Below are 24,185 nucleotides of genomic sequence, written 5' to 3' on the forward strand. Positions count from 1 at the left end.
CAAAAATTATTTTTTACCTTCACTTCCACATTTGGTTGTCAATGTCATGTTTTAGATCTTCTTGTGTTGTGTATCCCCTGACAACTTATTGTATTTTGAGTTGAGTTACATACTTTTGACCTTCATACTAGCTTTTGAAATGTCTGACTTATTGTAGTTATTAAATATACCTGTGATTTTTTCTTTTCAAATATTTTCTAATTTCTGGTTATGCCCTTTCCTTTAAGAAAAAATAAGACAGGAGACTTGCAAGGTCATTGATAGCACTTATAATGGTAGAACAGATGTTAAATCCATTTGTTTACAAAGAAGGTCATCTACATTAGCTTTTTCCACTGCTATCCAATGCTGTTTACATAATGTATTTACTTTGAAGTGTAGGAGTTCTGTTTTAACTTCCTGATTGATTTCTCCCTGGATAAGCATGAGCAATGACAGAAGGGATCACCAATTTGGAGAGAAGCTTTGTGTTCCAGCAGGATGTCTATGAAATGGATTTCAGTTATTCTGCTGCTACAGCTGAGTTGTCACTTTAGCCCTGGGGGCTGTGGAAAGGTGCTGGTGTGGCCCACAGAATATAGCCATTGGATCAATATGAAGACAATCCTGGATGAACTTGTCCAGAGAGGTCACGAAGTGACTGTTCTGACATCTTCAGCTTCGATTTTTGTTGACCCAAAAAAAACATCTGCTATTAAGTTTGAGGTTTATCCTGTATCTTTAACAAAAGATGATTTTGAGAATTTTTTCATTCAGCTGCTCTCTAAATGGACATTTAAGCCAAAAGATACATTTTGGACTTATTTTTCACTAATGGAAGAAATATTTTTGGACTATACTGATTGTATTCAAAAGCTCTGTAAAGATGCAGTATTGAACAAGGAACTTATGACAAAACTACAAGAATCAGGGTTTGATGTCGTTCTTGCAGATGCCATTGGATTCTGTGGTGAGCTGCTGGCTGAGCTACTTAAAATACCTCTTGTGTACAGTCTCCGTTTCTCTCCTGGATATACAATTGAAAAGTATAGTGGAGGACTTCCATTCCCTCCATCCTATGTACCTGTTGCCTTGTCAGAATTAAGTGATCAAATGACATTCATGAACAGGGTAAAAAATATGATTTATGTGCTTTATTTTGACTTTTGGTTCCAAACATATAATCAGAAGAAGTGGGATCAATTTTACAGTGACATACTAGGTAAGTTATGCTTTAATTGGTAACTTAACATCCAAACTTGCTAGTGCCATGGGAGATGAGTTTGTATAAATATAAAATCAGAGGAATTTGTCTTAAGTGAAATGACTAAATAATAATATATGATTTTTCAATCTCACAAATATTATAGAAATGCTTAAATTAAAAGGTCATTTTTAACCCCATAGTCCGTTATTAATACAGGACACTTCTGAAATCAGACACCCTAAATTGAAGCACTGAGAAGTTCTAGTAGCAATTACATATCCATTCTTTGTTTGTTTATAATATAATTTAGTTTTTATTCTTTTTTTGGGAAAGTGTTTTCTTCTCCCTTTGTTGTTTTTTAAATAGAGTGTCAAAATATTGGCCATCCTATACTCATTGTTAGAGCCCTTTTAAGTTCACAACAGTATTGAGTAATATTTCTTATATAACCCGTCCCCAAACATGCAGAGACACCTTCATTTTCAACATATCACCAGAGTGATACCTTTGTTACAATTGTTGAACCTATATTGACACATCATTATCATCCAAAATCTATTTTATGTTAGAGTTCACACATGGTGTTATATTAACATATTGCATGTGTTAGACAAATTTATACTGACATGTATTATAAAGAGTAGTTTTACTATCCTAAAAATTCTCTATGCTGCCCCTATTTCCAACAAGTCCATTTTACTATAATTTTTTTTCATCTTTAAAAAACAGCATTAGAAATTTTACTAAATATCTTAATCAAAGCAGAAATGTAGATTAAGATAATTTATTTCTAGTACAACTGTCTTGGAGCATTGAAGTAATTATTTCCTTTATTTCTTCTCAGTTTCTTATTTAAAAATTAATCAGTTTTGCCATATTACCTAAAAAATTCTTTTACAATTGAGAGATATTCCATCCCACACTCAAGAACCTATAATTCAAGGTTTCTAATGATTATATATTCATTCACTAAGTGCTTAACAATCATTTGTTTTAAAAGCCAAAAATTTTGTTGAAGGGTGGACAATCGAGTTTTTAGTCTACATTTAAAAAAATTATATCTCTCCATTACAGACAAAATGAGCTGAAATTAAGGGGGAGGAAATCTATTTCCACATCTTATGAAAACTTTCCCTCTGTTATTTGCAAGTATTATTATTAAATATACACAAATATTATTAAGCTCCTAGAATGAACCAAACGTAATTGTAGGTATGAGGAACTGAGCTATAATTTCAAAAACCTTACCTTTCTTGTTAAATTGTATAAAGAGAACAGCTTGCTAAATTGTAAAACCTAAGCTAAGTACACTGGAAAAACATGTTTCCATTGGTTAATTGATTAGGGAGCTCAAATGATGTTTGCATTTGCATATGTTACTTCTATAGCTTTACAGAGTAAACAAGTATCTTTAGTTTTATTATAATTTACATCTAATAATTGTTTATGATTGTGAATGCACTGATGTTATGTTAGAGATGAAAGTGTCTCTCTAGCATTTTATTATATATATATGAACACAAACATAAAACATACAAATTTTATGTTTGTATCAATACATAGGGAAATATATGAGTATATCCATATATGTGAATGTATAAATAATTGTATTATCAAACCACAGACACTTTAAAACTTTTGGCTAAATTATTTCAAGCACCTTTCAGAAAGTTTCCTAGTATAGTATTTACATTAAAATACTCTCATTTCCTCTACCTTCTGTTTTTTCCCTTTAGGAAGACCCACCACGTTATCTGAGTTAATGGGGAAAGCTGAAATGTGGCTCATTCGAACTTATTGGGACTTTGAATTTCCTCACCCACTCTTGCCACATTTCGATTTTGTTGGAGGACTCCACTGCAAGCCTGCCAAACCCCTGCCTAAGGTTACTTATTTCTGTGTGTTTTGGTCTGAAGGTCTTTACTTATCTTCTGTCTCAGAAGAAAAACAATTTCTCAATAATGTGAATTTGTGTTCCAATAATATTTGCAGAAAAGCCCAACATTTACTTGCTGTCACTCCAGCATTTAAAAAATTCCCCATTTGAGATCCCAGGGTTTAACAACTTGGCATAAAAAAAGATTGCATGACCTATTAAAGCAGATGTTTTCTTCTGTACAGCAAGCCTGCACAAAATCTCAGTAAAGATCCCTGGGGGAACATGGTTCTCAGCATCACAGTTGACTGACACAAAGAGCACAAAGAATATGTACACTGCATATATAATAAGGACCAAAAGTTTTGCATGTTTAATAGACCAAATAATTTCTACTAATGTATTTGAAAATAGCCCATAGTACAAAATTGCAAAAGAATTGTTAGTACATAGGATATTCCTTATGAAGGAAAACAATAATCTGTTTTAACTGCTATCATATCTTTAAGACATTTACAGGACAAGCATCCTTTACTGAATTATTTTATTATCTAATATCATCCTGTTTGTCTACCATTTGATTGGTAGCAACATGAAACAAGTATCTTACTCAAGGGTTAACCCAATATATATTTTGATTAAAAAATGTTTAGCTATATATAGTAAATTTCACAAAGTCTAAGCTTGAAGTAAAATTAGTAAAAGCATATTTAACCTATTTTTTTCAGCTTTTTAAAAATATGCTTTATTAATTATGCTGTTACAATTGTCCCAATTTCTTTTCCCTTTGTTCCCCTCCACCCAGTGACCCCCTCCCTCCAGTTGTCTCCCCCCACCTTAGTCCATGCCCATTGGTTGTGCATATAGTTCTTCTCAACCTCTTCCTATCTACTCCACTCCCTCCTACCATGCTTCTTAATTCCTGTACAATCTCCCCCCCTTTCCTCCTTGCCTCTCCCTGCTGACCTCCCCCCAGAATGTTCCCCATACCTATAGTTCTTTTCACACTCTTGTTGCCTGCTTAGTTTGCCTTTGTTTCAGTTCCCTAGTTTCTGTTGTTGGTTGTTGTGATACAGTTTTCATTTTAATGTTCATAGTTTTGATCCTCTTTCTCCTAAACAAGTCCCTTTAAAGTTTCATATAACAGTGGTTTGGATCTGATGAACTTCAGTTTTACTTTGTCCTGGAAGCACTTTCTCTGCCCTTCTATTCTGAATGACAGCTTTGCTGGATAGAGTAATCATGGTTGTAGGTTTTTGCTTTTCATTACTTTGAATCTTTCTTGCCCGTCCCTTCTTGCCTGCAGAGTTTCTTTTGAGAAATCAGCTGATAGTCTTATTGGGACCCCTTTGTATGTAATTCTCTCCTTCTCTCTTGCTGCTTTTAAGAATCTCTCTTTATCCTTAATTTTTGACATTTTGATTATAATGTGTCTTGGTGTGGTTCTCCCTGGTTCCAGTTTTTCTGGAACTCTCTGTGCTTCCTGGACTTTAAAGTCTATTTCCTTCCCCAAGTTCGGGAGGTTCTGCTTCATTATTTTTTACATAATTGTTCAATTTCTAGTTCTTCTTCTTCACCTTCTGGCAACGCTATGGCTCAGATCTTGGACTGCTTATAGCTGTCCCATAGGTTTCTGAGCCTCTCCTCTTTTTCCTCACTTTTCATTTCCTCTTTCTGCACTGGTTGACTGTTTGTTCCTTCCGTATGTTCCAATTTGTTGATTTGATTCCTGGTTTTCTTTCCCTGACCACTAATTTCGTATGTGTTTTGTTTATTTCAGCAGGACTAGCCTTCATTCCTTCCCCATCTTATTTAAGATATGCTGTTAAGTGTATAAGCATTTTTATAATCAAAGCTCTGAACTGTGCCTCAGAAAGATTTCCTATCTGCTGCTTCATTAGATTAGATATTTGCTATCTGGTCAGCTGCATCACTGGGATCTCTATCATGATCTATGCCATCCTGACAGTTTTGTGTTTACCTTTGCTTCCTGGGCAGGGTTGTCACACCTCCAAAGCTATAGGGAGCAGAGCCCCATGCACTAGTCACAACCGGGCAACCTGTCTCACCACGTTGTGGTGTTTTCTGGTGGGTCCAAGATGGATTCCTTCTGTTCACTCTCCACTGGGAGACTGGGAGCCTCCTCCTCTGTCCCCACCCACTCCAGGCCTCACAGTCCAAGGCAATGGGGGCCTGTCTTCCCTGGCATTGGAATCACAAGCTGATGGGTCTGGTCTGCAGCCAAGGGTCTCCCCAGGTGCTTCTCACCTCCCCTTAAATACGGGTGTCTGTGCTTGCCACCACCAGCACAGCTTGACCTCTCTGCCCCAACTTCACCCCTCTTACCTGTCTGGACTAACACCACTTCTTTTTTTTTTTTTTAATAATTTATTTATTTGTTTGTATGTTTGTTTATTTATTTATATTTTTAGAGAGGGGGGAAAGGAGAAAGAGAGGGAGAGAAACATCGCTGTGTGGTTACCTCTCATTTGCACCCCCAACTGGGGACCTGGCATGCAACCCAGTCCTGTGCCCTGACTGGGAATCAAACCAGCGACACTTGGTCCGCAGGCTGATGCTCCATCCACTGAGCCACACCAGCCAGGCACCACTTCTTGATAACTTCATACATTGGACTTCCATTTATTTTCTGGAACTTCTGGTTATTTCTGGTTTTGCGGTACCATAGTCCCTCTCTATATCGCGGTTCATTTATCGCGGCCTCACTGTATTGTGGGGACTTTTAAATATATTATGGTTAATTATTTATCTCGGATTTTTTGCTATATCGTGGGATTTTGCGGTACTGTATATGTATGTTGTTAAAGTTATGTAGGTTTAAGAGTGTAGAATATGCTTAAGAACATAGTGTTTATAAAAGTGTGGCAAATGTTAATAAGGAAGTGGGAAAGGTTAACAAGGGACTGGGAATAGTTTATAAGTGTGTGGAAAGGGTTTATAAAGCCTTAAAATATATATAAGTACTAAAATAAATGTAAGGTTCCTACTTCGTGGATTTTCACCTATCAGGGGTGTGGGTCTAGAATGTAATCCCTGCGATAAGTGAGGGAATACTGTAGTTGTATTCCTTCTTAGCTGTGGAGGGAGATGGAGCATGTCAGTCTAGGTCTCCATCTTAGCCGGAAGTCTCCTGTGTGAGTTTGCCTCTGTATTTTTTTTTTTTTTAATGTCCTGAATCATCTATGTATTTGGGTTGCAGAATCTAGTCATTTACATTTAAAGTAATTATTGATAAGTATTAATGTTATGTTAACTGTTTTCCTGCTACTTTGTAATTTCTTTGTTCCTTTATTCTCTTGACCTTTGTGATTTGATAATTTTATAGCGATATGCTTAGATTTTTTTCTCTTAATCTCTTTGTGTATCTACTATAGGTTCTTGCTTTGTAGTTGCCATGAGACTTACATAAAAATGTTTTATTTCTAAAAGTCTATTTTAAACTAACAACAACTTAACTCTGAATGCATGATAAAGTTCTACATTTCCACTCTCCTCCACACACATTTTGTTTTTGTTAGCAGACTTTACATTTTTTTGCCATTGTAGCCATTAACAATTTATTGTTACAGTCATTTTTAATATTTTTTCTTTTAACCTTAATAGTAGAGCTATAAATAATTTACATTAGAGATTTTCTAACCTAGTAAAGTTGTACCAGTAAAGTTGTACTTTCTTAAGTTTTCCTGTTACTAATTTGCATCCTTTCATTACAGTTTAAATAATTCTTTTAACACTCTGTGTGAGGCTGGTCACAGTGGTGATGAGCTCTCTTATCTCTTCCTTATCTGGAAATGTTTTATCTCTCATTCAATTGGAAGGGCAAGTTTACTGGGTGGAATATCATTGGTTGGCAATCTTTTATTTCAGTACTACAAATACATCACATCATTCATTCCCTTGGCCTGCAAAGTTTCTGCTGGAAAATCTGCTGATAGTCTTATGGTTGTTCCCTTGTTTATGACAAGTTGTTTTTCTCTTGCTGCTTTTAAGATTCTCTCCCTGTTGTTAACTTTTGACAATTATAGTGTGTCTTGGTGTAAGTCTCTGGATTTCTCTTATTTGAAATTTTATGGGCTGTCTAGAAATAAATGTCTATTTCTTTCCCCAGGTTAGGAAAGTTTACAGGTAGTGTTTTTTTTGAATAACCTTTCTTCCCCTCTCTCTTTTCTTTCTGAGAACTTCATAATGTATATATTGTTGCAATTACAATATTCCATAAGTCCCTTAAGCTACCTTCACTCTTCATTTTTTTTTCCCCTTTGGCTCATCTGATTGGATGAGTTCCACTACACTTTCTTCAAGTTTGCTGATCTTTTCCCATTGATCTATCTAACTTTGAATCCCTCTATTGAAGTTTTCAGTGCATTTAATATAATTCTTCAGCTCTGTGATTTGTTTGATACTTTCTAACTCTGTGAAATTCCCACTTTGTTTATGCATTATTTTCCTGACTTTGGTTAGCAGTCTTTATGACCATTGTTTTGAACTCTTTATCAGGTAAGTCAATTATCTCCATTTCATTAAGGTATGTTTCTGAAGGTTTCTCTAGTTCTTTACTTTGGGATATAGCACAGGCTTCTGTTTCTCCATTTTTCTTGACTTGCTGAGGGTTGATTCCTGCATATTAGATAAGACAGCCACCTCTCCCAGTCTTGACAGAATGGTCTAATGTGGGAAATGAACCTTATCCAACAGTCAGCCAGGGCTCTTTATTGTGTCTCAAACCTTTGTGATTGCCCAATCTACCTTCTGTATTCTTAGTGTCTCCCAGTCATGGAAAGTGTGCTAAGACCTGTCAGTATCCCAAATAGGATAACTGACATCACCCAGATGTAGGCTGATTGAAAGCTGTAACCTCAGGCAGAAACCAGGTAAGTATGTAATTAGGTTACTTCTAGGAAGAAATTGTAATTAGGGGTGAGGTCAGGTGAGAGGTCATAGGTGGTGCCTGCTGGCTTCACCTGACTTTAGGGAGATGTATGTACTAAGAGTCATGTATTTCCATGTTTGCCCAATGCTTAGGAGCCATTCTGGTCATTTCTGGGATTCTTCAAAGGGAGCTGCTCTCTGTGTAGCAGAGAAATTATTTTCAAACAATTTCAGTACAACCTGACTTTAGCAGAGACTTATACAGGTAAAAGTGAGCTAGTGCAGAGGGTTTCAGCTGTGGCATACCTCTCACACTGTGATTAGTGTGCTTTGTGAAGGATTCAGCATGGTGATAACAGGAGTCCCTCTGAGCTAGTTACACCCAGCACTTTCTAATGGGACATTATTTTTACAATAGGATTTCAGGGTAAATTGTGTCATATGATAATAAGACCAGCAATATGGTCAATAAAATGTGTAACTATAAATATACAATTCTTAATTATATATAGGACTCTTAGAAGTATTTTAAGGAAATTCCAAACATTTATATTAGACTCTTGAATATCAACTATACTGAACTTCCAGCCATTAAGAAGTGACTTAGAGGAAGTATTTGGGAAATTCTGACAAATATAAAGTATTACAGAAGTGAGAGAAAAAGATGTATAGTGATTTCAATCATAATTCTTAGGGAAATAGGACATTAATGATTAAACTAAAATAATGCTAGAGAAGACCTGCCTGAAATAAACACAGTTGATTTAGTAGAACTACAATGATAAAAAATAAGGTGAATTCAGAACTGTTATGTGGCTTCCTTCCAAGAATCTATATTAGTAATTAATAACATTAAAATGAAGAGTTTTATATAATGTCTAACAGTATTTCATCCTCACTACTGTGTACTGACTCTTTCATTTCTTGGTTATATACACACATACACTTGCAAAAATATACATGATAAAGGAAATCAATCCCATATAACATGCACCCTTCCACGGGAATGGAAGGATTGAGTCTTAAAACAAAAAAAAAATTAAAAAGCAACTACTGAAAACAAAATGGAGATACACCCCCAAAAATTGAAATAGGATTACCTTATATTTGGCATTTCCACTTCCTGATATATATCCAAAAGTATTAAAAGCACAATACATCAATAAAATATTTGCACACCCAAATTCATAGTAGCACTATTCACAATAGTAAAAAGTGGAAGCAACTCAAGTGTGTATCAACAGAAAAATCAATAAACAAAATGTGGTTTTTACATAAGATGCTATTTTACTTCACCTTAAAATTGAAGGAAATTCTAACACATGCTACAACATGGATGTAACCTGAGGACATCATGTTAAGTGAAATGGGCCACTGACAAAAAGACAAATACTGTATGATTGCACTTACATGAGTTATCTAGACTGGTCTAATTCATGGAAACAGAAAGTAGAATCATGGTTGCCGGGGACTGGTGAAGGGGGAATTCGTTTGGCATAAAGGGTACAGTTCCAGTTTTGCAAGGTGAAAATGTTCTGTAGGTTGGTTGCACAACAATATGAATAAACATACGATTGAATTGTACAGTTAAGAACTGTTAAGATGGTAAATTTTATATTATGTGTATTTTACCACTTTTTTTTTTTTTTTAGTGGAAGTACTCATAGTTCCAGTTAATACTTGATTTCTCCCATTAGTTGTTTGAAGCTCTCCTTTTAAGGGCATTTGCTATGCTGTTGGTCTTTTATGATGGAGCAATTTTTTTCTTTATAGGAAATGGAAGAGTTTGCCCAGAGCTCTGGAAAAAATGGTATTGTTGTATTTACTCTGGGGTCAGTCGTCAGTAACATCTCAGAAGAAAGAGCCAATGTGATTGCATCAGCCCTTGCCCAGATCCCACAGAAGGTTAGATTAAGTACCATAATAGTGGACAACTCTGTGAAAGGACTAATTAAGTGAATTTCCTGTATGATGTGTAAGCCATTATGATAACTCCCATGTATATCAGCTATAAATTCTCAAGGCAGGTGCTAAAATAGTAGTACAAAGGCTGTATTTGAAAGTAACTTTGGCATTAACATTGTGATCAAAACGAAATGTATTTAAGAGGTACAATGTAAAGTTTGGTGTTATAATGGTATTGCAGGTAAGTACCAAAGTCAAACTCTGCTCTGTCATTTGCTCCTTTTTATTGGAGGATTCCTGAAGGCACTGTACACACTACAGTTTTTCTCAGGAAGGATTTAAATTCTAACAGTAATGTTAAGCAGAAATTGATAACAGCATGCACTTTTGGCTTGCTAGGTAATCCAGGCCACAGTTCCCCTCGTTTTTGAAATAGGCCTATTCAGAGTGCATCTCAGGGTTATATCCAGAGGAAGAATAGTCAGGACTCACTAAGCTATGTCCAGGTACCTTAGCCAGCACAGTGATTAAGAGAAAGAAAACCTGGCATGCCCAAGCAGACTAGGTCCTTTAAAATTAGAGGAAGATAAATTGGAATGGAGAGAGATGGGTCCACTCCTTAAGGTGACTCTTCCTTTATAAAATGTGGCTCCCAAAAATCTCTGTTTCTAACCAATCAGAATAATAACTCCTCCTGGCTGAGGGAATATAATAATGAGTCAACTAGAAGCAAGCCCAGTACGGGAAAGTTTCAGATGCACCCTTCTCTATAAAACAGTAGTAAATTATTTTCCAATATATAGAGTAGTCATGCAGTCCTTGGGTATTCGTGAACTACTTTTTAGATTCCTAATTGATGTAATTTCTGCTTATAAGCTATGCCAATTGTTTTGCTGATAATTTGATGCTACTTTAACATTCAGATAGCAAGTAAATGGTAAGCATGTATAAATTACAATGCAGTTAATGAAAACTGCTGGGAAATTCCAAAATCAGAATCTTTTTTGGTCCTTGACATGAAAATTGCTTGGCTTCTGGTCCTATAGTAATCAATGCTGTCTGTGCTTTGTAGTATATCATTGAAATGTTAACAGTTAATTGAAAAAAACTTTAACATCATCACAATTTTGGATTTTTTCAATAGCTATACTGTTATTTATAAAGTGCCTACAGGCTCTTCTTTTATACATTTAAAAAATTTCTGAACCTACAAATAGTAATAAATCTTTGGTTCATGGTGGGGGGGAAATTACCTCTTTAAGGTTTTCTTAGAAGGAGTGCCTAATAATTAGTAATCTAAAGAAATTAAATATACTTACTAAACAGAAATTATCTTACTACAAATTATTAAGAAGAAAAATTATTAATTTCTTACAAGGAGTTTATTGCATAGATTAGCCTTTTGTAAACCAAAAGGTGTAAAATTCTAATAAAATAACTTCAAGTAAGTGGATATAAGAAAACCCCCTTCTGAAACACTGAAAAATTAGGTTAAGATTACATTTTAAAATGGGAGCAATTCATGCATGGGTGCATGTGTGTGGGTGCATATGTTATAATAAATGACAAATGTGTAGTAGTTGCCTACTTTTTGCATTAGAATTATAATGACTAGACCCCCCAAAAAATTATTAAATACTTCAATATATCATTGATAATCTCACTTGTGTACTTGTATGTGTTCAACATCATGAGTGCATTCATACTTGTTTGAATATAAAAATAAGTACACAAAATGTAGGTATTTCTATTATACCAGAATCATAATAATTCTCATTTTTAATATCTCTGTCTTACTTATCTGTCTATAAGGAGGTTAACTAGATTATCTCTTAATTTCTTTAGAATTTGAACATGCTATAGCTTTAGTTCAGCTCATGGAATAAAATATTTTCTTCACCCTAACAGGTTATATGGAAATATGAAGGCAAGAAACCAGATGCCTTAGGGCCAAATACTCGGCTCTATAAGTGGATCCCCCAGAATGACCTACTTGGTGAGACTCTGGAAAACGAACACTAAAAATGACAATAGCTCCAAACAGATTGAGAATAGTTCAAAAGGAAACAAATTTGTTGAACATTTATGATTTTAAAAGTCAGCATAAAACTTAATTTTTTAATATTTGTTTCATTGTCCTGGGGGAAAGGATAAGATATAAAAGCTAGCATTTTATTATATACAACCTCCTTCCTTAATGTAGAATCAAATATCTCTGTCTCCTAGTTTTCTCTTCTCATTTCTATCCTTTCCCCTTCTGTATGGGCATTTATTGTCATTAAAAAATAAAAACCCATCTTTTATTGTCAGTGACTCCATTTTCTGTAGAGAAATATCCATAATCTTTTTCATGAAGTTGTAACACATTTCATGATAAAGTGTGGTCTTTTCTTTCTTCAGTTCCAGAGTCACCACAGTCACATTTCCTGCTGCCTTGACACCCTACATGTAATACTATCTGACTTCACTGTTTCTTTAAGAGAATATGTTCTAACATGCCATCTTCTTCTTTTTTTTTTTTTTTGCACATGCAATTTTTTCTATCCAGAATGTTATCTTTCCATTTGTCCATCCAGCAATCTTGTATTTATTTTTCAAGTCACAATGCCACACCAATATCCATTTACCTCTTCAGCAACTGAAGTGCTTCTTGCTCTGAGATCTAAAATACATTTTAGTGACATTTCATGGGTATATTAATCTGTCATTTAGAATACACTGCCTCTGCTGGTGCTTTTCTTGCCCAACTCTCCTTTTATGTACAAGACTTATAATTAATAATTTACTGAATTCACCCAATCCTAGGTCATCCAAAAACCAAAGCCTTTATAACTCATGGTGGAACCAATGGAATCTATGAGGCGATCTACCATGGGATCCCAATGGTGGGCATCCCTTTGTTTGTGGATCAGCCTGATAACATTGTTCGCATGAAGACCAAGGGAGCTGCTGTCAGACTGGACTTCAACAAAATGTCTAGTGCAGATTTGCTCAATGCATTGAAGACAGTCATTAATGACCCTTCGTAAGTATCACACTTTTTAATAGATAGTATTGATAGAAAGGTTCTTTTGTCAGTGATGTATATGAGTTTCATCCCATTTTAAGAGGCTAATTTTGACATTATTAACATGATTTTAGCCATCTTAAATCTACTTTATTTTCAACCACTCACTTATTTCAAAGTTACATTTTAACACCATTGATTTAATAGGTAAGTAGTTTAAAAAGTTTCTAAATGTAAAATTATGAAGGTAATTACAAAAAGAACACATTTAAAAATATATGCTAGAACCATACAAGGAAAGAATAATGAACTAAAAGAAATATCATAAATTATTTCAACTCATTGTGTAAAATTTCTGAAATTATAAACATTTTTGCTCAAAATTGAACTTATTGTCATTATTTTAAGATTTGATAATAAAATATAATTTATATGCCATAAAATTTGCCTGTTTAAAGTATAAGATTCAAATATATGTAGTTTATATACAGAGCTATGAGACCATCACCATAGTATAAATTTAGGACATTTTTGTCACCCCAAAATGGAAATGCCATATGCCTTAGAAGTCACTTCTCACCCCCTCCACCTGCCCATACCCCACTCAAGCAATCATTAATCAACTTTTTGTTTCTATAGATTAGCCCTGCTGAACATTTCATATAACAGAGTCATACAATATATGGTCTTATGTAACTGGCTTCTTTCATGTAGCATAAGGTATTTTAGTTTCTTCCTTGCTATAGCTTTGCACTGCTGAATAATATTTCATTGTATGAATATAGCACACTTTATTTATCAGTCTGTCAGTTCAGGTATATTTTAATTTCTTCCACATTGAGCCATTATGAATACTGCATTATATTTTTGTGTGAACATCTTCTTTCATTCATCTGAAGGGAGACATCTAAAAGTGGATTTTGGTTCATATGATAATTTTATGACAAGCTTCCAAACTGATGACCAAAGAGATTGTACTATTTTATACTCTTATCAACTGTGTTTGAGGGTTCCAAGTCTCCACATCATTGTAAATACTTGTTATCAGTCTTTTAAAAATTTTTATTGAATTTATTGGGGTGGCATTAGGGTAGCAGTGGTTAATAAAATTATAGATTAATAAAATTATAGGTTTCAACTACAATTCTATAATACATCATCCGTATATTGTATTCTGTGTTCCCCATCCAAAGTCAAGTCTCCTTCCATCACCTTTTATCCCCCTTTCCCCTCTTTAATCTCCTCTTGTCCCTTTCCCCTCTGGTGATCACCATATTGTTGTCTGTATTTGTGAGGGATTTTTGTTGTTGTTTGAGGGTTTTTTTGCTTAATCCCTTCAGGTTTTTCACCAAACCTCCCAATTCCCCTCTCCTCTGACAGCTGTCAGTCTGTTCTCTGTATCTGTGAGTCTGTTTCTATTTTGTTTATTAGCATTTTTTGTTCATTAGGTTCCACATACAGTAGAACCTGGGTTCTCAAATTTAATTTGTTCTGGAAGGCTGATTTGTTCAAAAACTGAATCATTTTTTTTCCATTAGAAATAATGTAACTTGAATTAATTTGTTTCAGGCCTCCAGTGATTCCTTGCTTTAACCTTTCTTATGTACAGCACGTGTCTACTGTATTATTCAATCTATAAACAAACACTTCAATAACAAAAAGGACATGAAATGTAAATTAAAACTTAATAAAAAGGAACTGCAATGTACAGTAAAAATGAAAATTTATGTACACACCAGAACTTACCTTTGTTGAAAGCTACTGATGACCGAATAAGGAGAGGAAGAGTGGAGGGATGGAGGGATGTTATTGTTTGGAAGGGGGATCCCCTTGCATAAAAACATCAAGTAGCTGTTCTTTTGGGGTTCTTTCTCTCTTTTGTCTCTTTGCTCCACTGGAACTTGATTCAGGCTCACTGGGTCTCTGTTTCACTAAAACCTATCCAACGATGCTTATTTTTGCCTGAGTTTTAACACTTGCCTCAAGTGAAACACTGCATTGCCATTGAACAAGTTTATTGAATGGTTTACTACTTTTTATCAGGATGATATTTCTTAATAAAACTTAGCATTTCTTCCCCTCTCCCAAGCATTTCCTTGATTAGTGAATTAGGAATATCCCCCCTTCCCTCAGCTTCCTCTGAAGAGAGCTCCTCAGCTGCCATCTGTTGCTGAAGGTCTTGGAGTCCCAGGACGGTTAGCTCAGTATTGTGGGCCTCCACTGCCAAGCCCATGGACTGGCCCAGAGACACAGCATCCTCCACAACAGACACAGTCTCCTTCTCAAAGCCCTCCAACTCTCTCAACCGCAGGCTCAAGCCATAATTTCTTCCAGGCTGATTGCGTGATCCTGGAAGACACTTCACCCCATGCTTTGTCTATGAACCTCAAGCAAGTGAGGACAGTAAGGTGTTCCTTCCAGAACTCCCTGAGGGTTAGTTACAGAGGTCATCCCAAAACACGTCTGAATCAGTGCCTTCGTGTAGAGCTTTTTTTAATTAGAAATGACCTGCTTGTCCATGGGCTGGATGAGAGGAGTTGTGTTAGGTGGCAAAAACCTAACAGTGAAAAGCTGTGCTCCTTCTCCAGCTCAGTCTCCAAGTCCAGAGGGTGGGCAGGAGCACCGTCTGCTACAAGAAGGTATTCCTGGGGGTATTTCTTCACACTAGGGGCAAACACTTCATGAATCCACTCAGTGAAAAATTGCCTGGTTGCCCAAGCTTTGCTATTAGCCCTCCACATCACATTTTACTTGTTTCTCATGACATTATTTTTCTTGAAAACTTGTGGGTTTTCAGAATGGTAGATGAGTAAAGGCTTCCATTTTAAGTCCCCACTTGCATTTCCACATGACAATAATGTCAGTCTGTCCTTCCTTGGCTGTGTCTTGTCAGTGACTCCTCCTTCTACATCAGTAGATCCTCTTTGGCATTTTCTTCTAAAAGACGCCTGTCTCATCACAATGGAACACTTGCTGGGGAACAAATCCCTCAGCCGCTACGTATTCTTGAAATTACGGCAGCCTCCGCAAACCTCACTACACTATGAATGTCACTTTTAAATTAATCGAACCAGCCCTAGTAGCCTTAAATGAACCACCCTCAGCACTTGTTCTAGGGGCATCTTTCAGTGGGTCATCCTGTAGTGTCTTCACTTTTTCACATATCATTGCCTCCGAAATGCATTTGCCTGTGATCGTTGCTTTATGAACACTTGCACACCTTTAGCGACATCAGCAATCTTGATGGCCTTTTTATGTTGTGCTAATCCTTGATTTCGCCATGCCATACTTGTTGCCAGATCAGACAAACATCTCTACCATATTTAGCAATTAATTTTTTTCTAAGCTCTTTCATTGTTCTCACAACTTTCCTTTTCACTTTGCTGCTATCATCAACCTTCTTAGGACCTGTGGTGACTTACTATATGTATTTAATAACAAGCATCAGCAAAAGCAAAAAAGACATGAAAATTTTTACAGCACAACTTCCTGGGATGTTAATACGAGACTTAGTGGTAAACTGACACCTGCTTGTGCATTCTCCTCTTTGTCACCTGAGATATCAGCCTCTTACCAGACATATCATTGGTGAATACATTCTCCCATTCAGTGGGTTGCCTTTATTTTGTTGATGGTTTCCTTTGCTGTGAAAAAAAAACTTTTTAGTTTGATATAGTCCCATCTATTTATTTTTCCTTTTATTTCCTTTGCCCAAAAAAGACATAGCAGAAAAAATATTGCTACAAGAAATGTTTGAGATTTTACTGCTTATGTTTTTCCTAGGATTTTTATTGTTTTGAGTCTTACATTTAAGTCTTTAATCCATTTTGAGTTTATTCTTATATAAGGTGTAAGTTGGTGGTCTAGTTCCATTTTTTTTTGCATATATTTATCCAATTTTTCCAACACCATTTATAGAATACACTATCTTTATCCCATTGCATGTTCTTGCTTTCTTTGTTGAATATTAATTGACCATAAAGATGTGGATACATTTCTGAGGTTTCTATTCTCTTCTATTGATCTATATGTCTGTTTTTATGCCAGTACCTTGCTGTTTTGAGAAACCTTGAGGAATAATAACAAAGTAGAAAGACTTGTGCTCCTTGAAATCAAATTATAATACAATGTCTTTGACTGCAAAAGACAATGGCCAGATCTCAACATGTAAGAGTCCTTTTAAGCCCCAGATAACTTTTCTGTCAATTTCCATGGCATTCCAACCTGTTAGGGATTTGGTTAGAGTGTCTCTCACTCATCTGTGTACAGTCTACCTTATTGGTAATAAGTCCCAATTTTACTAAAATTGGCTCAATCTTTCTGGTCATAACAAAGCTCTCTCCAAAACATAAAATGAACACTTTAGAAGTTTATGTTCTTTTTAGACCTTGTGAAACTCTACTTAGCAAGAATTCTCACTGGACAGGTAAAAAAAAACTACCCTCATTAGCAATGCTGTCAAAAACAAAGGAATAGGACTAAAATCAGCAAATTTGATTTGATACTTAAATGACTTCACTCGAAAGCATTTTATGATTATCTGTTATCTTTTTACAGATTATATGGGACATATATTTAATTACTTGGGAGTTTAAGATATTATTTCCTCTACATTCAATTTTTATGTTTTTATTGATACTTTTTAAATTAACTTTTTAAAAATTTTTGAGATGATTGCAAAATCACATGCAATTGTAATGAATAATACAGAAAAATTCCTATGCACCATTTACCCAGTTTCCCCTGATGATAGGAGCATTTTGTAAAAGATAGCACATTATCAAAACCAGGAAATTGGAATTGATATAGTCAAGAAATGAAACAATTCTGTCACCACAAAGATTCCTCCGGTTGTCCTTTTATAGCCACACCCATTTTCTTCACACTCATCCCACCATCATCCTTATCTCTCTTTTTTATTATCTTGTAACTTTAAACCTTACATTTCTTAGGTCCCCCTAAGGGTTTCAAATTATGGAGGTGCACAGGTTTTTATTTCTTTTATGAGGAAATAAAGTTAGTGTGATTTTGCCATTAGATCTGTTTTTTCATGGCTTTGAAAATGTAAGATATTAAATGTTTTCCCTGGGACCAGGATGGGGTAAGAAGAAGGGAGGATGGTGAGTGTATATTGTCTATCTATATATTATCTGTATATATAGAATATTCTGTATATATAGATAATACATATTTATATATAAATATAAAAATATATGTTCTATATACAGCTAATATATATTATTATATATTTTATACACATAATATATATATTCCACAAACTACACAGAAGCACCCCATTCTTGGACCCTCCCACTATTCTTTTCCCAAAATATAAAACAATGGGAAAACACATTTTTTCAAGACCATATACATCTGCTAATAAAATCGACCATATCGTCGTCGTCGGCAGCCGTCCGTCTCAAGAGACAATGGTGTAGCTTCTTAAGAGTCTATCTGCACCGCCGAGAATGGCTGTGCAGTCCGACTCGGGGGTGACACGGTATCTGTCTCCTCCGGTGTTGAATCGACATCTTGCGATGACGCTGGAGTGTCCTCTCCAGTGAAACTGAAGCTACAGAGCCTGGGCAGGGTGATATGGAGGGTCTGCTGTTGCCCATGCAGCAGACCCCCCCTCTCTTCGCAGCTGAAGGATCCAAGGGAAAGACGGAGTCGATACAGCTTGGCTTCAGGTGCGCCGCAGGAGTTGCCGGTGTTGACTACAACGTCAAACCGCCTTAGGGACTCCGGCTCCGGATTTTCTGTCGGGGTTTACTCCCTTAGCCTTTCCCCTGAAGAGGCATGCCGCAAGGCAGCGGAGGTTTTTTGGAGTCGGAGTTTTCCTTCTCTGATGTGTCCTGACTGGAAGATCGAACCAGCGACACTTAGCTCGCAGGCCGACGCTCAATCCACTGAGCCAAACCAGCCAGGGTAAACCAACTCACAGAGTAACCAACTCACAGAGTAACCAACTGTATAAGCCAGGGTCACTTTTCTTCATCTTACACAGTGGTTTATTTCTCCTTAAGAAGTCCTCTTAAGATATTAATGTGATTAAATCTCTGTTTCAACAATAGGCCAATTGTAAAAGGCTTTTTGCATCAGGTTTCTCTGACAGATCCTGGGCTCAAGCGGAGGAAAGGCAGAGAGGACCGGAGATGCTTGGGGAGAGTTTGGTTCTACAGTAATGTGATTAGGTCCCCCTCCCCTAGCCTTCTCCCCCATTTCTCCATTACTGATTAATCCTGGTTCACAATCTAACGTGATTAAACTTAACTCAAGGTGTGATTAAGGGTAATCTAGTTATAGATCTATCTGTTACAGAATGGAGGTGTCCAACAACCCCCAGAGCCTGCAGGCTCGGGGATGGGGAAAAGGAAGCAGCTTTTAGGATGCCTTTGCATGCCTGGGGCTAGTGGCTGGTAACTTTGTTGCACAAATGGCTTTCAAACTTCCATGGCCCAGGGAGGTGGGAGGGGTCTTGGACTGTGGGATGGTACTGAAAGAGTGGACAGAGCCTGCATAGGGTTCTGTGAATGGTCAGAACTGATTACCACACCCACTGCATCAGAGAATGCAGTTGGGGATTTAAAAAGCAGCTGAGGACATTTTTAGTGGGGCTCTCCAGGCTGCTTTAAGGGGGGCTCTCGCCATGCAGTTTTGAGAAGGAGAGGTGATCCATGCGGTTTGCAGGAAGAAAGCGCTCTCTCTCCCCATGTGGATTAAAGAAGCTGAGTTCTCCATGCTGTTTTGAGAGGGAAACACCACGCGGCTTTGAGAAAACAGTTTACAAGGAGGCTGAGAATCCACGCGGTTCTACATTGAAAGCTGGCGGGCATCTCAACACAGAAAGATCTCCCCAATCAGAATTGAATGATTGGCAGCTACCAGTAAAGGTGAACTGTGTCTAGGAAGTAGGGAAATGGTATCTCTAACTTTCCTAAAACTAGCCTGGTTTGGTAGGGGGAGTCAGAAGTATGTGTTTGTGGGTGGTTTTAAGAACATAAGACTTAATGGCAGAAATGCATAAATAATCTAAATCTATATAACTATTAAATAAACAGTTCTTTTTCTTTTCACTAAACTCTGGTATTGAGAGTTATAATTCTGGCAGTGGGCAATCCGGCCCCTAACTGAAGAGTCTGTGGGTTCTGTGTCAATTGGAGCAGCCCAGGGGTTCTGTTACATATCTACAACTTATTTGCAAAGTTATCCAGCTACATCTTCTCATTTCTCTGTGTTGGTGACAACAGTCTTCTTCCTTTTGATCCCAGAGATGTGTGTGAGGAGCTGCGGAATGTTGTTTCCTCTCCCCTTTTCCATGTTTCATCTGTTAATTATCTCCTACTGGTTTGAGAGTCACTGGCTTGCTTCTTTATCCCTAACAATTTCCCTGCCTCTTTTGGAAAACTGACTACTCAAACCCTTAATTTGTTCCTTCAAAGCTCATGAGGCTTTCTCGATTCTCTGCCTCATAGCAAGGATTTTCTTCAGCCTCCAGGAGGAGGAGATTATTCTGTTGGTAAACTACTGGCATCTGTTTAGTTAGTGCAGTCTCAATTAATCTCTGAACCAAACCTCTGATGCAGGAAATAATACAGCAGCCTAAAGTAGTAAGAACGCCTGTGACTACTATGAGGGAGGGGAGACAAGAGCTGACATGATCGTTCCTCTCCACCTGCCAAACCAGTTTTCTAACCATCCTGTTATAGGATTGTCGATGCCTGAGTTTTCTGCTAGTTCATTTGCTAGGGTTTTCAGTCCCTTTAGAGCCTTAATGATAGTTCCATCAGGAGCTGTATTATTGGGGATAAAAGTGCAACACTGTCCCCCGAGCATTACATATACACCTTTTTCTGCCAGCATCATATCCAGTGTCATCCTATTCTCCCAAGTCATTTGACTGGTGACATCTGACTGTTGAACTATTTCTTCTATAACATCCCTGGTATAATTAATAAATCTCTGCTGATTATAATAAATATAGTTTCCCCCATCAACATTCTTGTTAATTGTTGACCACCAGAAGAGGACTGACTCAAACCCTGCTGCTGTTTGATTCCTAGCCTTAAACTCATCTGGAACTCCTTTAGGGACCCCAGTGGCATCGATACAGATGTGAGGATTGAATGATCCACCAGGAGCTGTTGACCTCTTTTTCATCACCATTTTATAGAGAAAATCCTTTCCACCTCCTTGGGCCTTGGAAGAACCAAAGCCATTTGTATAACTAAGATACTAGTTACCAGCTATAGCTATACAAAGGCATCTTGAAGGCTATCCTACCCCCCCCACCCTCCAACTGCAGGTTCTGGAAAATTTGAGGGGATTTTACTCTGTAAAAATTCCTCCTCTCAGACTTAAGACCCTTTATAATCTTATAAAGGACAATGGGCAAAAGTCCTGTGCTCCTCTAGCTGCTTCAAGCTGGACATGGCTGTCGTCCTACCTACCCTTGGGCCCAGAAATACGTAATAGAATGGGGGTGAGGAGGGGGTGTGACATTCCCACATGGGGAGGATTTTGTAAAGTCCAGGTCAGGTCAGTTGGCTGTCCCCGGCAGCAGCATACTTGGTTTCCGAGGGCTGGCACTGCTGAACAAACTGGCATCCTTGTTGTATTCTGGGGGCAACAGATTTGGCAACAGGGTTAAAAGGCACAATTAAAACTATAACCACTAGATGACAACAGGCGGGGATTAATGTTTAATGTCCTACATTAGGAAAAAAATTGGCTTCTTTGTGCAAGGTATGTCACACCTCTTCAAAGACCTTTGGCACACCAAACTTAGTTTGAGTGGGATATTTTAGGATTTCCCCCTTCTCAGAACTCAGGGCCCTTTCCGTCCAAGCTGTGGGACAGAAAAGAGAAACGAGTTTTAAAGTGAAACCCACAGACTGCCCCACACTTTACCACCCCAAACAATTAGTTCAGCCAAACCATTGAGTTTCAGGATGTGGTGATGCAGATGGCCTTCCTAAGTGAGGCCTATATGTACAGACAGTTACTCAGGTTATGAGACTATAGGCTTACACCCCATGCAAACAGAAGGAAGAATACACATGTTAATTCACACAACAGAACCCACACACCAGCCTCTGAATCAGTAAGACTGTGGAGACATTCAGTCACAGGGTCTTTGCTGGAATGATATTTAACAGTGGCAATCTGACAGGTTCTCCTTGCCTGTAGATTGAACATTTTTGATGACTTTACAAACCTAGTTTTAACTTCTAAATGAAAACAAACTTTTAAAGACAGTTAAATCGACCATATAAGCTGTAACATAAACCAAGATGCAATATTTTAAAATTTTTAGATAATAAAGAGAATACTGTCTGGCCAGACTAAAATTAAGTTAGAAATCATTTTTTAAAAGATAACTAAAAAAATATCTAAACTTGGAAAATTAAGCAATACATTTCTAAATAAGTCAGGATCAGCAAAGAAATCATAATCATACATGTACCTTCTCATCAAATCCACTTCCAGGTTTATATGCAATAGAAATGCGTAAATATGTAAATTTTAAAACATATTCAAAAATGTTTATAATACTATTAGTATTAATGGCTAAAAAATTATTAGCAATCTGAATGTCCATTGGTCATTAAATGAAGAAATAATTTTTGGTATTGTCATTCAATAAAATACTATATAGTAAAGGAATAAACCAGCAACTACTATAAAAAAAAAAAGACTATATACTATAAGATCACAACATATAAACAAAAAAAACTAATTTATGAAATTATGGGTCAGGAGACTAGATAATTGGAGAAGAGAGTAACAAAATGGTCCAGAGATTGGATGCTTCTATGGATAATGAATGGGCATATTGTTATGTTCGTTTCATGATAATTATGAGATTTTGAGCTTATCACTTAGAATATATGTGTTTTCTTATGTATTTCATACATATATTTAAGGTATATCTTACAAAATATATTTAAAATTCTAGGAATCAAGTAGGGAAAAAAAGACCTAAAGGAAATGCCTAGCTAGGCTACCATACGTTGGCCAGGAAAAGTCTCTCTGAGATGTGGCATGATCCCAGCTCTCCAGCAGAGATAGAAGCTGCCTTGGGACATTGCAGGAAAACTGCTCCAGGAGAACAAGGGAGACACAAAGTACAAAGGTGCTGACATGAGAACACATTTGGCAGTTTCTATGCATAGCCAGACCATTGTGACTGCAGTAGAGTGTGCACAGGGCAAAATGATAGAAGAGGTAGCCAGAGGTCTGTCCCTGTAAGGTCCTATAGGACAAAGAAGAGATGTGGATTTTATTCTAAATGTGTTGAGCAGCCAGATAGCAATTTTGAGTGGGTGAGTGTCTTATTCTAATGGGTTTCAAAACAAGTTATTTTGGCTACAGGGTTAAAAATAGAGTTTTGAAGAGAAAAGTACAGAGACTTGTGAAGAAGCATTTCTCCCACCATAACACAATTCCTCTTTAAAAACTTCTAGAGCATTATCCTAAATACACACTTCTACCTTCCAACATAGAGCATATTGAATGGCTCCTATCATTTCCTCTGCTATAAATGATTTAACTTTCCTACTTTGTTTTCCATGTTCACTGTTTAAAATATTTTCAATCAGAAAATTCTAATAAAGAAGTCAAACTTTCTTTGAGACCCAAATAAAAATATACTACTACTTCTGTAATTCTAAGGTATATATTTTAAATAATTTGTTTGACAAAAACCCTTGATGAGTTTGAATTACTTAGTTAAACTAACTCCCTTTCAATGTTAGTACCTTTGTGTTTCCCCTTTAGATATAAAGAGAATACTATGAAACTATCCAGAATTCATCATGACCAGCCAGTGAAGCCTTTGGATCGAGCAGTCTTCTGGATCGAGTTTGTCATGCGCCACAAAGGAGCCAAACACCTGCGGCCAGCCTCCTATAACCTCACCTGGTTCCAGTACCACTCTTTGGATGTGATTGGGTTCCTGCTGGCCTGTGTGACAACTGCTATATTTGTCGTCACAAAATGTGTTCTGTTTTGTTGCCAGAAGTTTGCCAAAACAGGAAAGAAGGGGAAAAGGGAGTAGTTTTTGAAACCTGAAGCTGATATGCCATATAGATGGGACTCCTCCAGTTTATTCCTGCAATTGTGATGTAAGGATCCCTTCTTCCTGTAAGAAAATGACCTCACAATTTAACTTTTTAGATCAAAATTTGTTTTCAAGTGATTTAGATCAAAATTTGTTCCTATTTCCTGTTTGACCTAGAAATATTTCATTTCAAAGAGAAAAAACATGGAAAAAATAAAAATAACAAACTATATAGGTTTATATTGAACTTAATTGCTTC

At 36.7% G+C, this 24,185-nt stretch overlaps 1 protein-coding gene across 2 annotated transcripts; it reads left to right on the forward strand.

Moving 5' to 3' along the window:
* The first annotated feature begins 428 nt into the window (after positions 1–428).
* On the forward strand, positions 429–24,158 carry LOC150020044 (UDP-glucuronosyltransferase 2B31-like). Of its 2 annotated transcripts, none has more exons than XM_090268137.1 (6): positions 429–1,201; positions 2,923–3,071; positions 9,726–9,857; positions 11,766–11,853; positions 12,663–12,882; positions 23,644–24,158. In XM_090268137.1, exons 1-6 carry the CDS (start codon positions 481–483, stop codon positions 23,921–23,923), a joined length of 1,590 nt encoding a protein of 529 aa, XP_090124263.1. In that variant the 5' UTR covers positions 429–480; the 3' UTR covers positions 23,924–24,158. The 2 variants fall into 2 exon arrangements, with proteins under 2 accessions (XP_090124263.1, XP_090124264.1); XM_090268138.1 differs by having other exon boundaries at positions 429–949.
* Positions 24,159–24,185: the final 27 nt, after the last annotated feature.

This window comes from Furipterus horrens, unplaced genomic scaffold (genome assembly GCF_987537825.1).
Source record: "Furipterus horrens unplaced genomic scaffold, mFurHor1.1.pri manual_scaffold_2, whole genome shotgun sequence".
NCBI classification, from domain to species: domain Eukaryota; kingdom Metazoa; phylum Chordata; class Mammalia; order Chiroptera; family Furipteridae; genus Furipterus; species Furipterus horrens.

What these genes read in the sequence shown, in the direction of transcription:
- LOC150020044 (XM_090268137.1), top strand. Translation starts at nt 481, where the DNA reads ATGTCTATGAAATGGATTTCAGTTATTCTGCTGCTACAGCTGAGTTGT. An exon ending in CCCCCAGAATGACCTACTTG is followed by an intron (nt 11,854 to 12,662) that starts GTGAGACTCTGG and finishes ACCCAATCCTAG; the next exon opens with GTCATCCAAAAACCAAAGCC. An exon ending in ACAGTCATTAATGACCCTTC is followed by an intron (nt 12,883 to 23,643) that starts GTAAGTATCACA and finishes TTTCCCCTTTAG; the next exon opens with ATATAAAGAGAATACTATGA.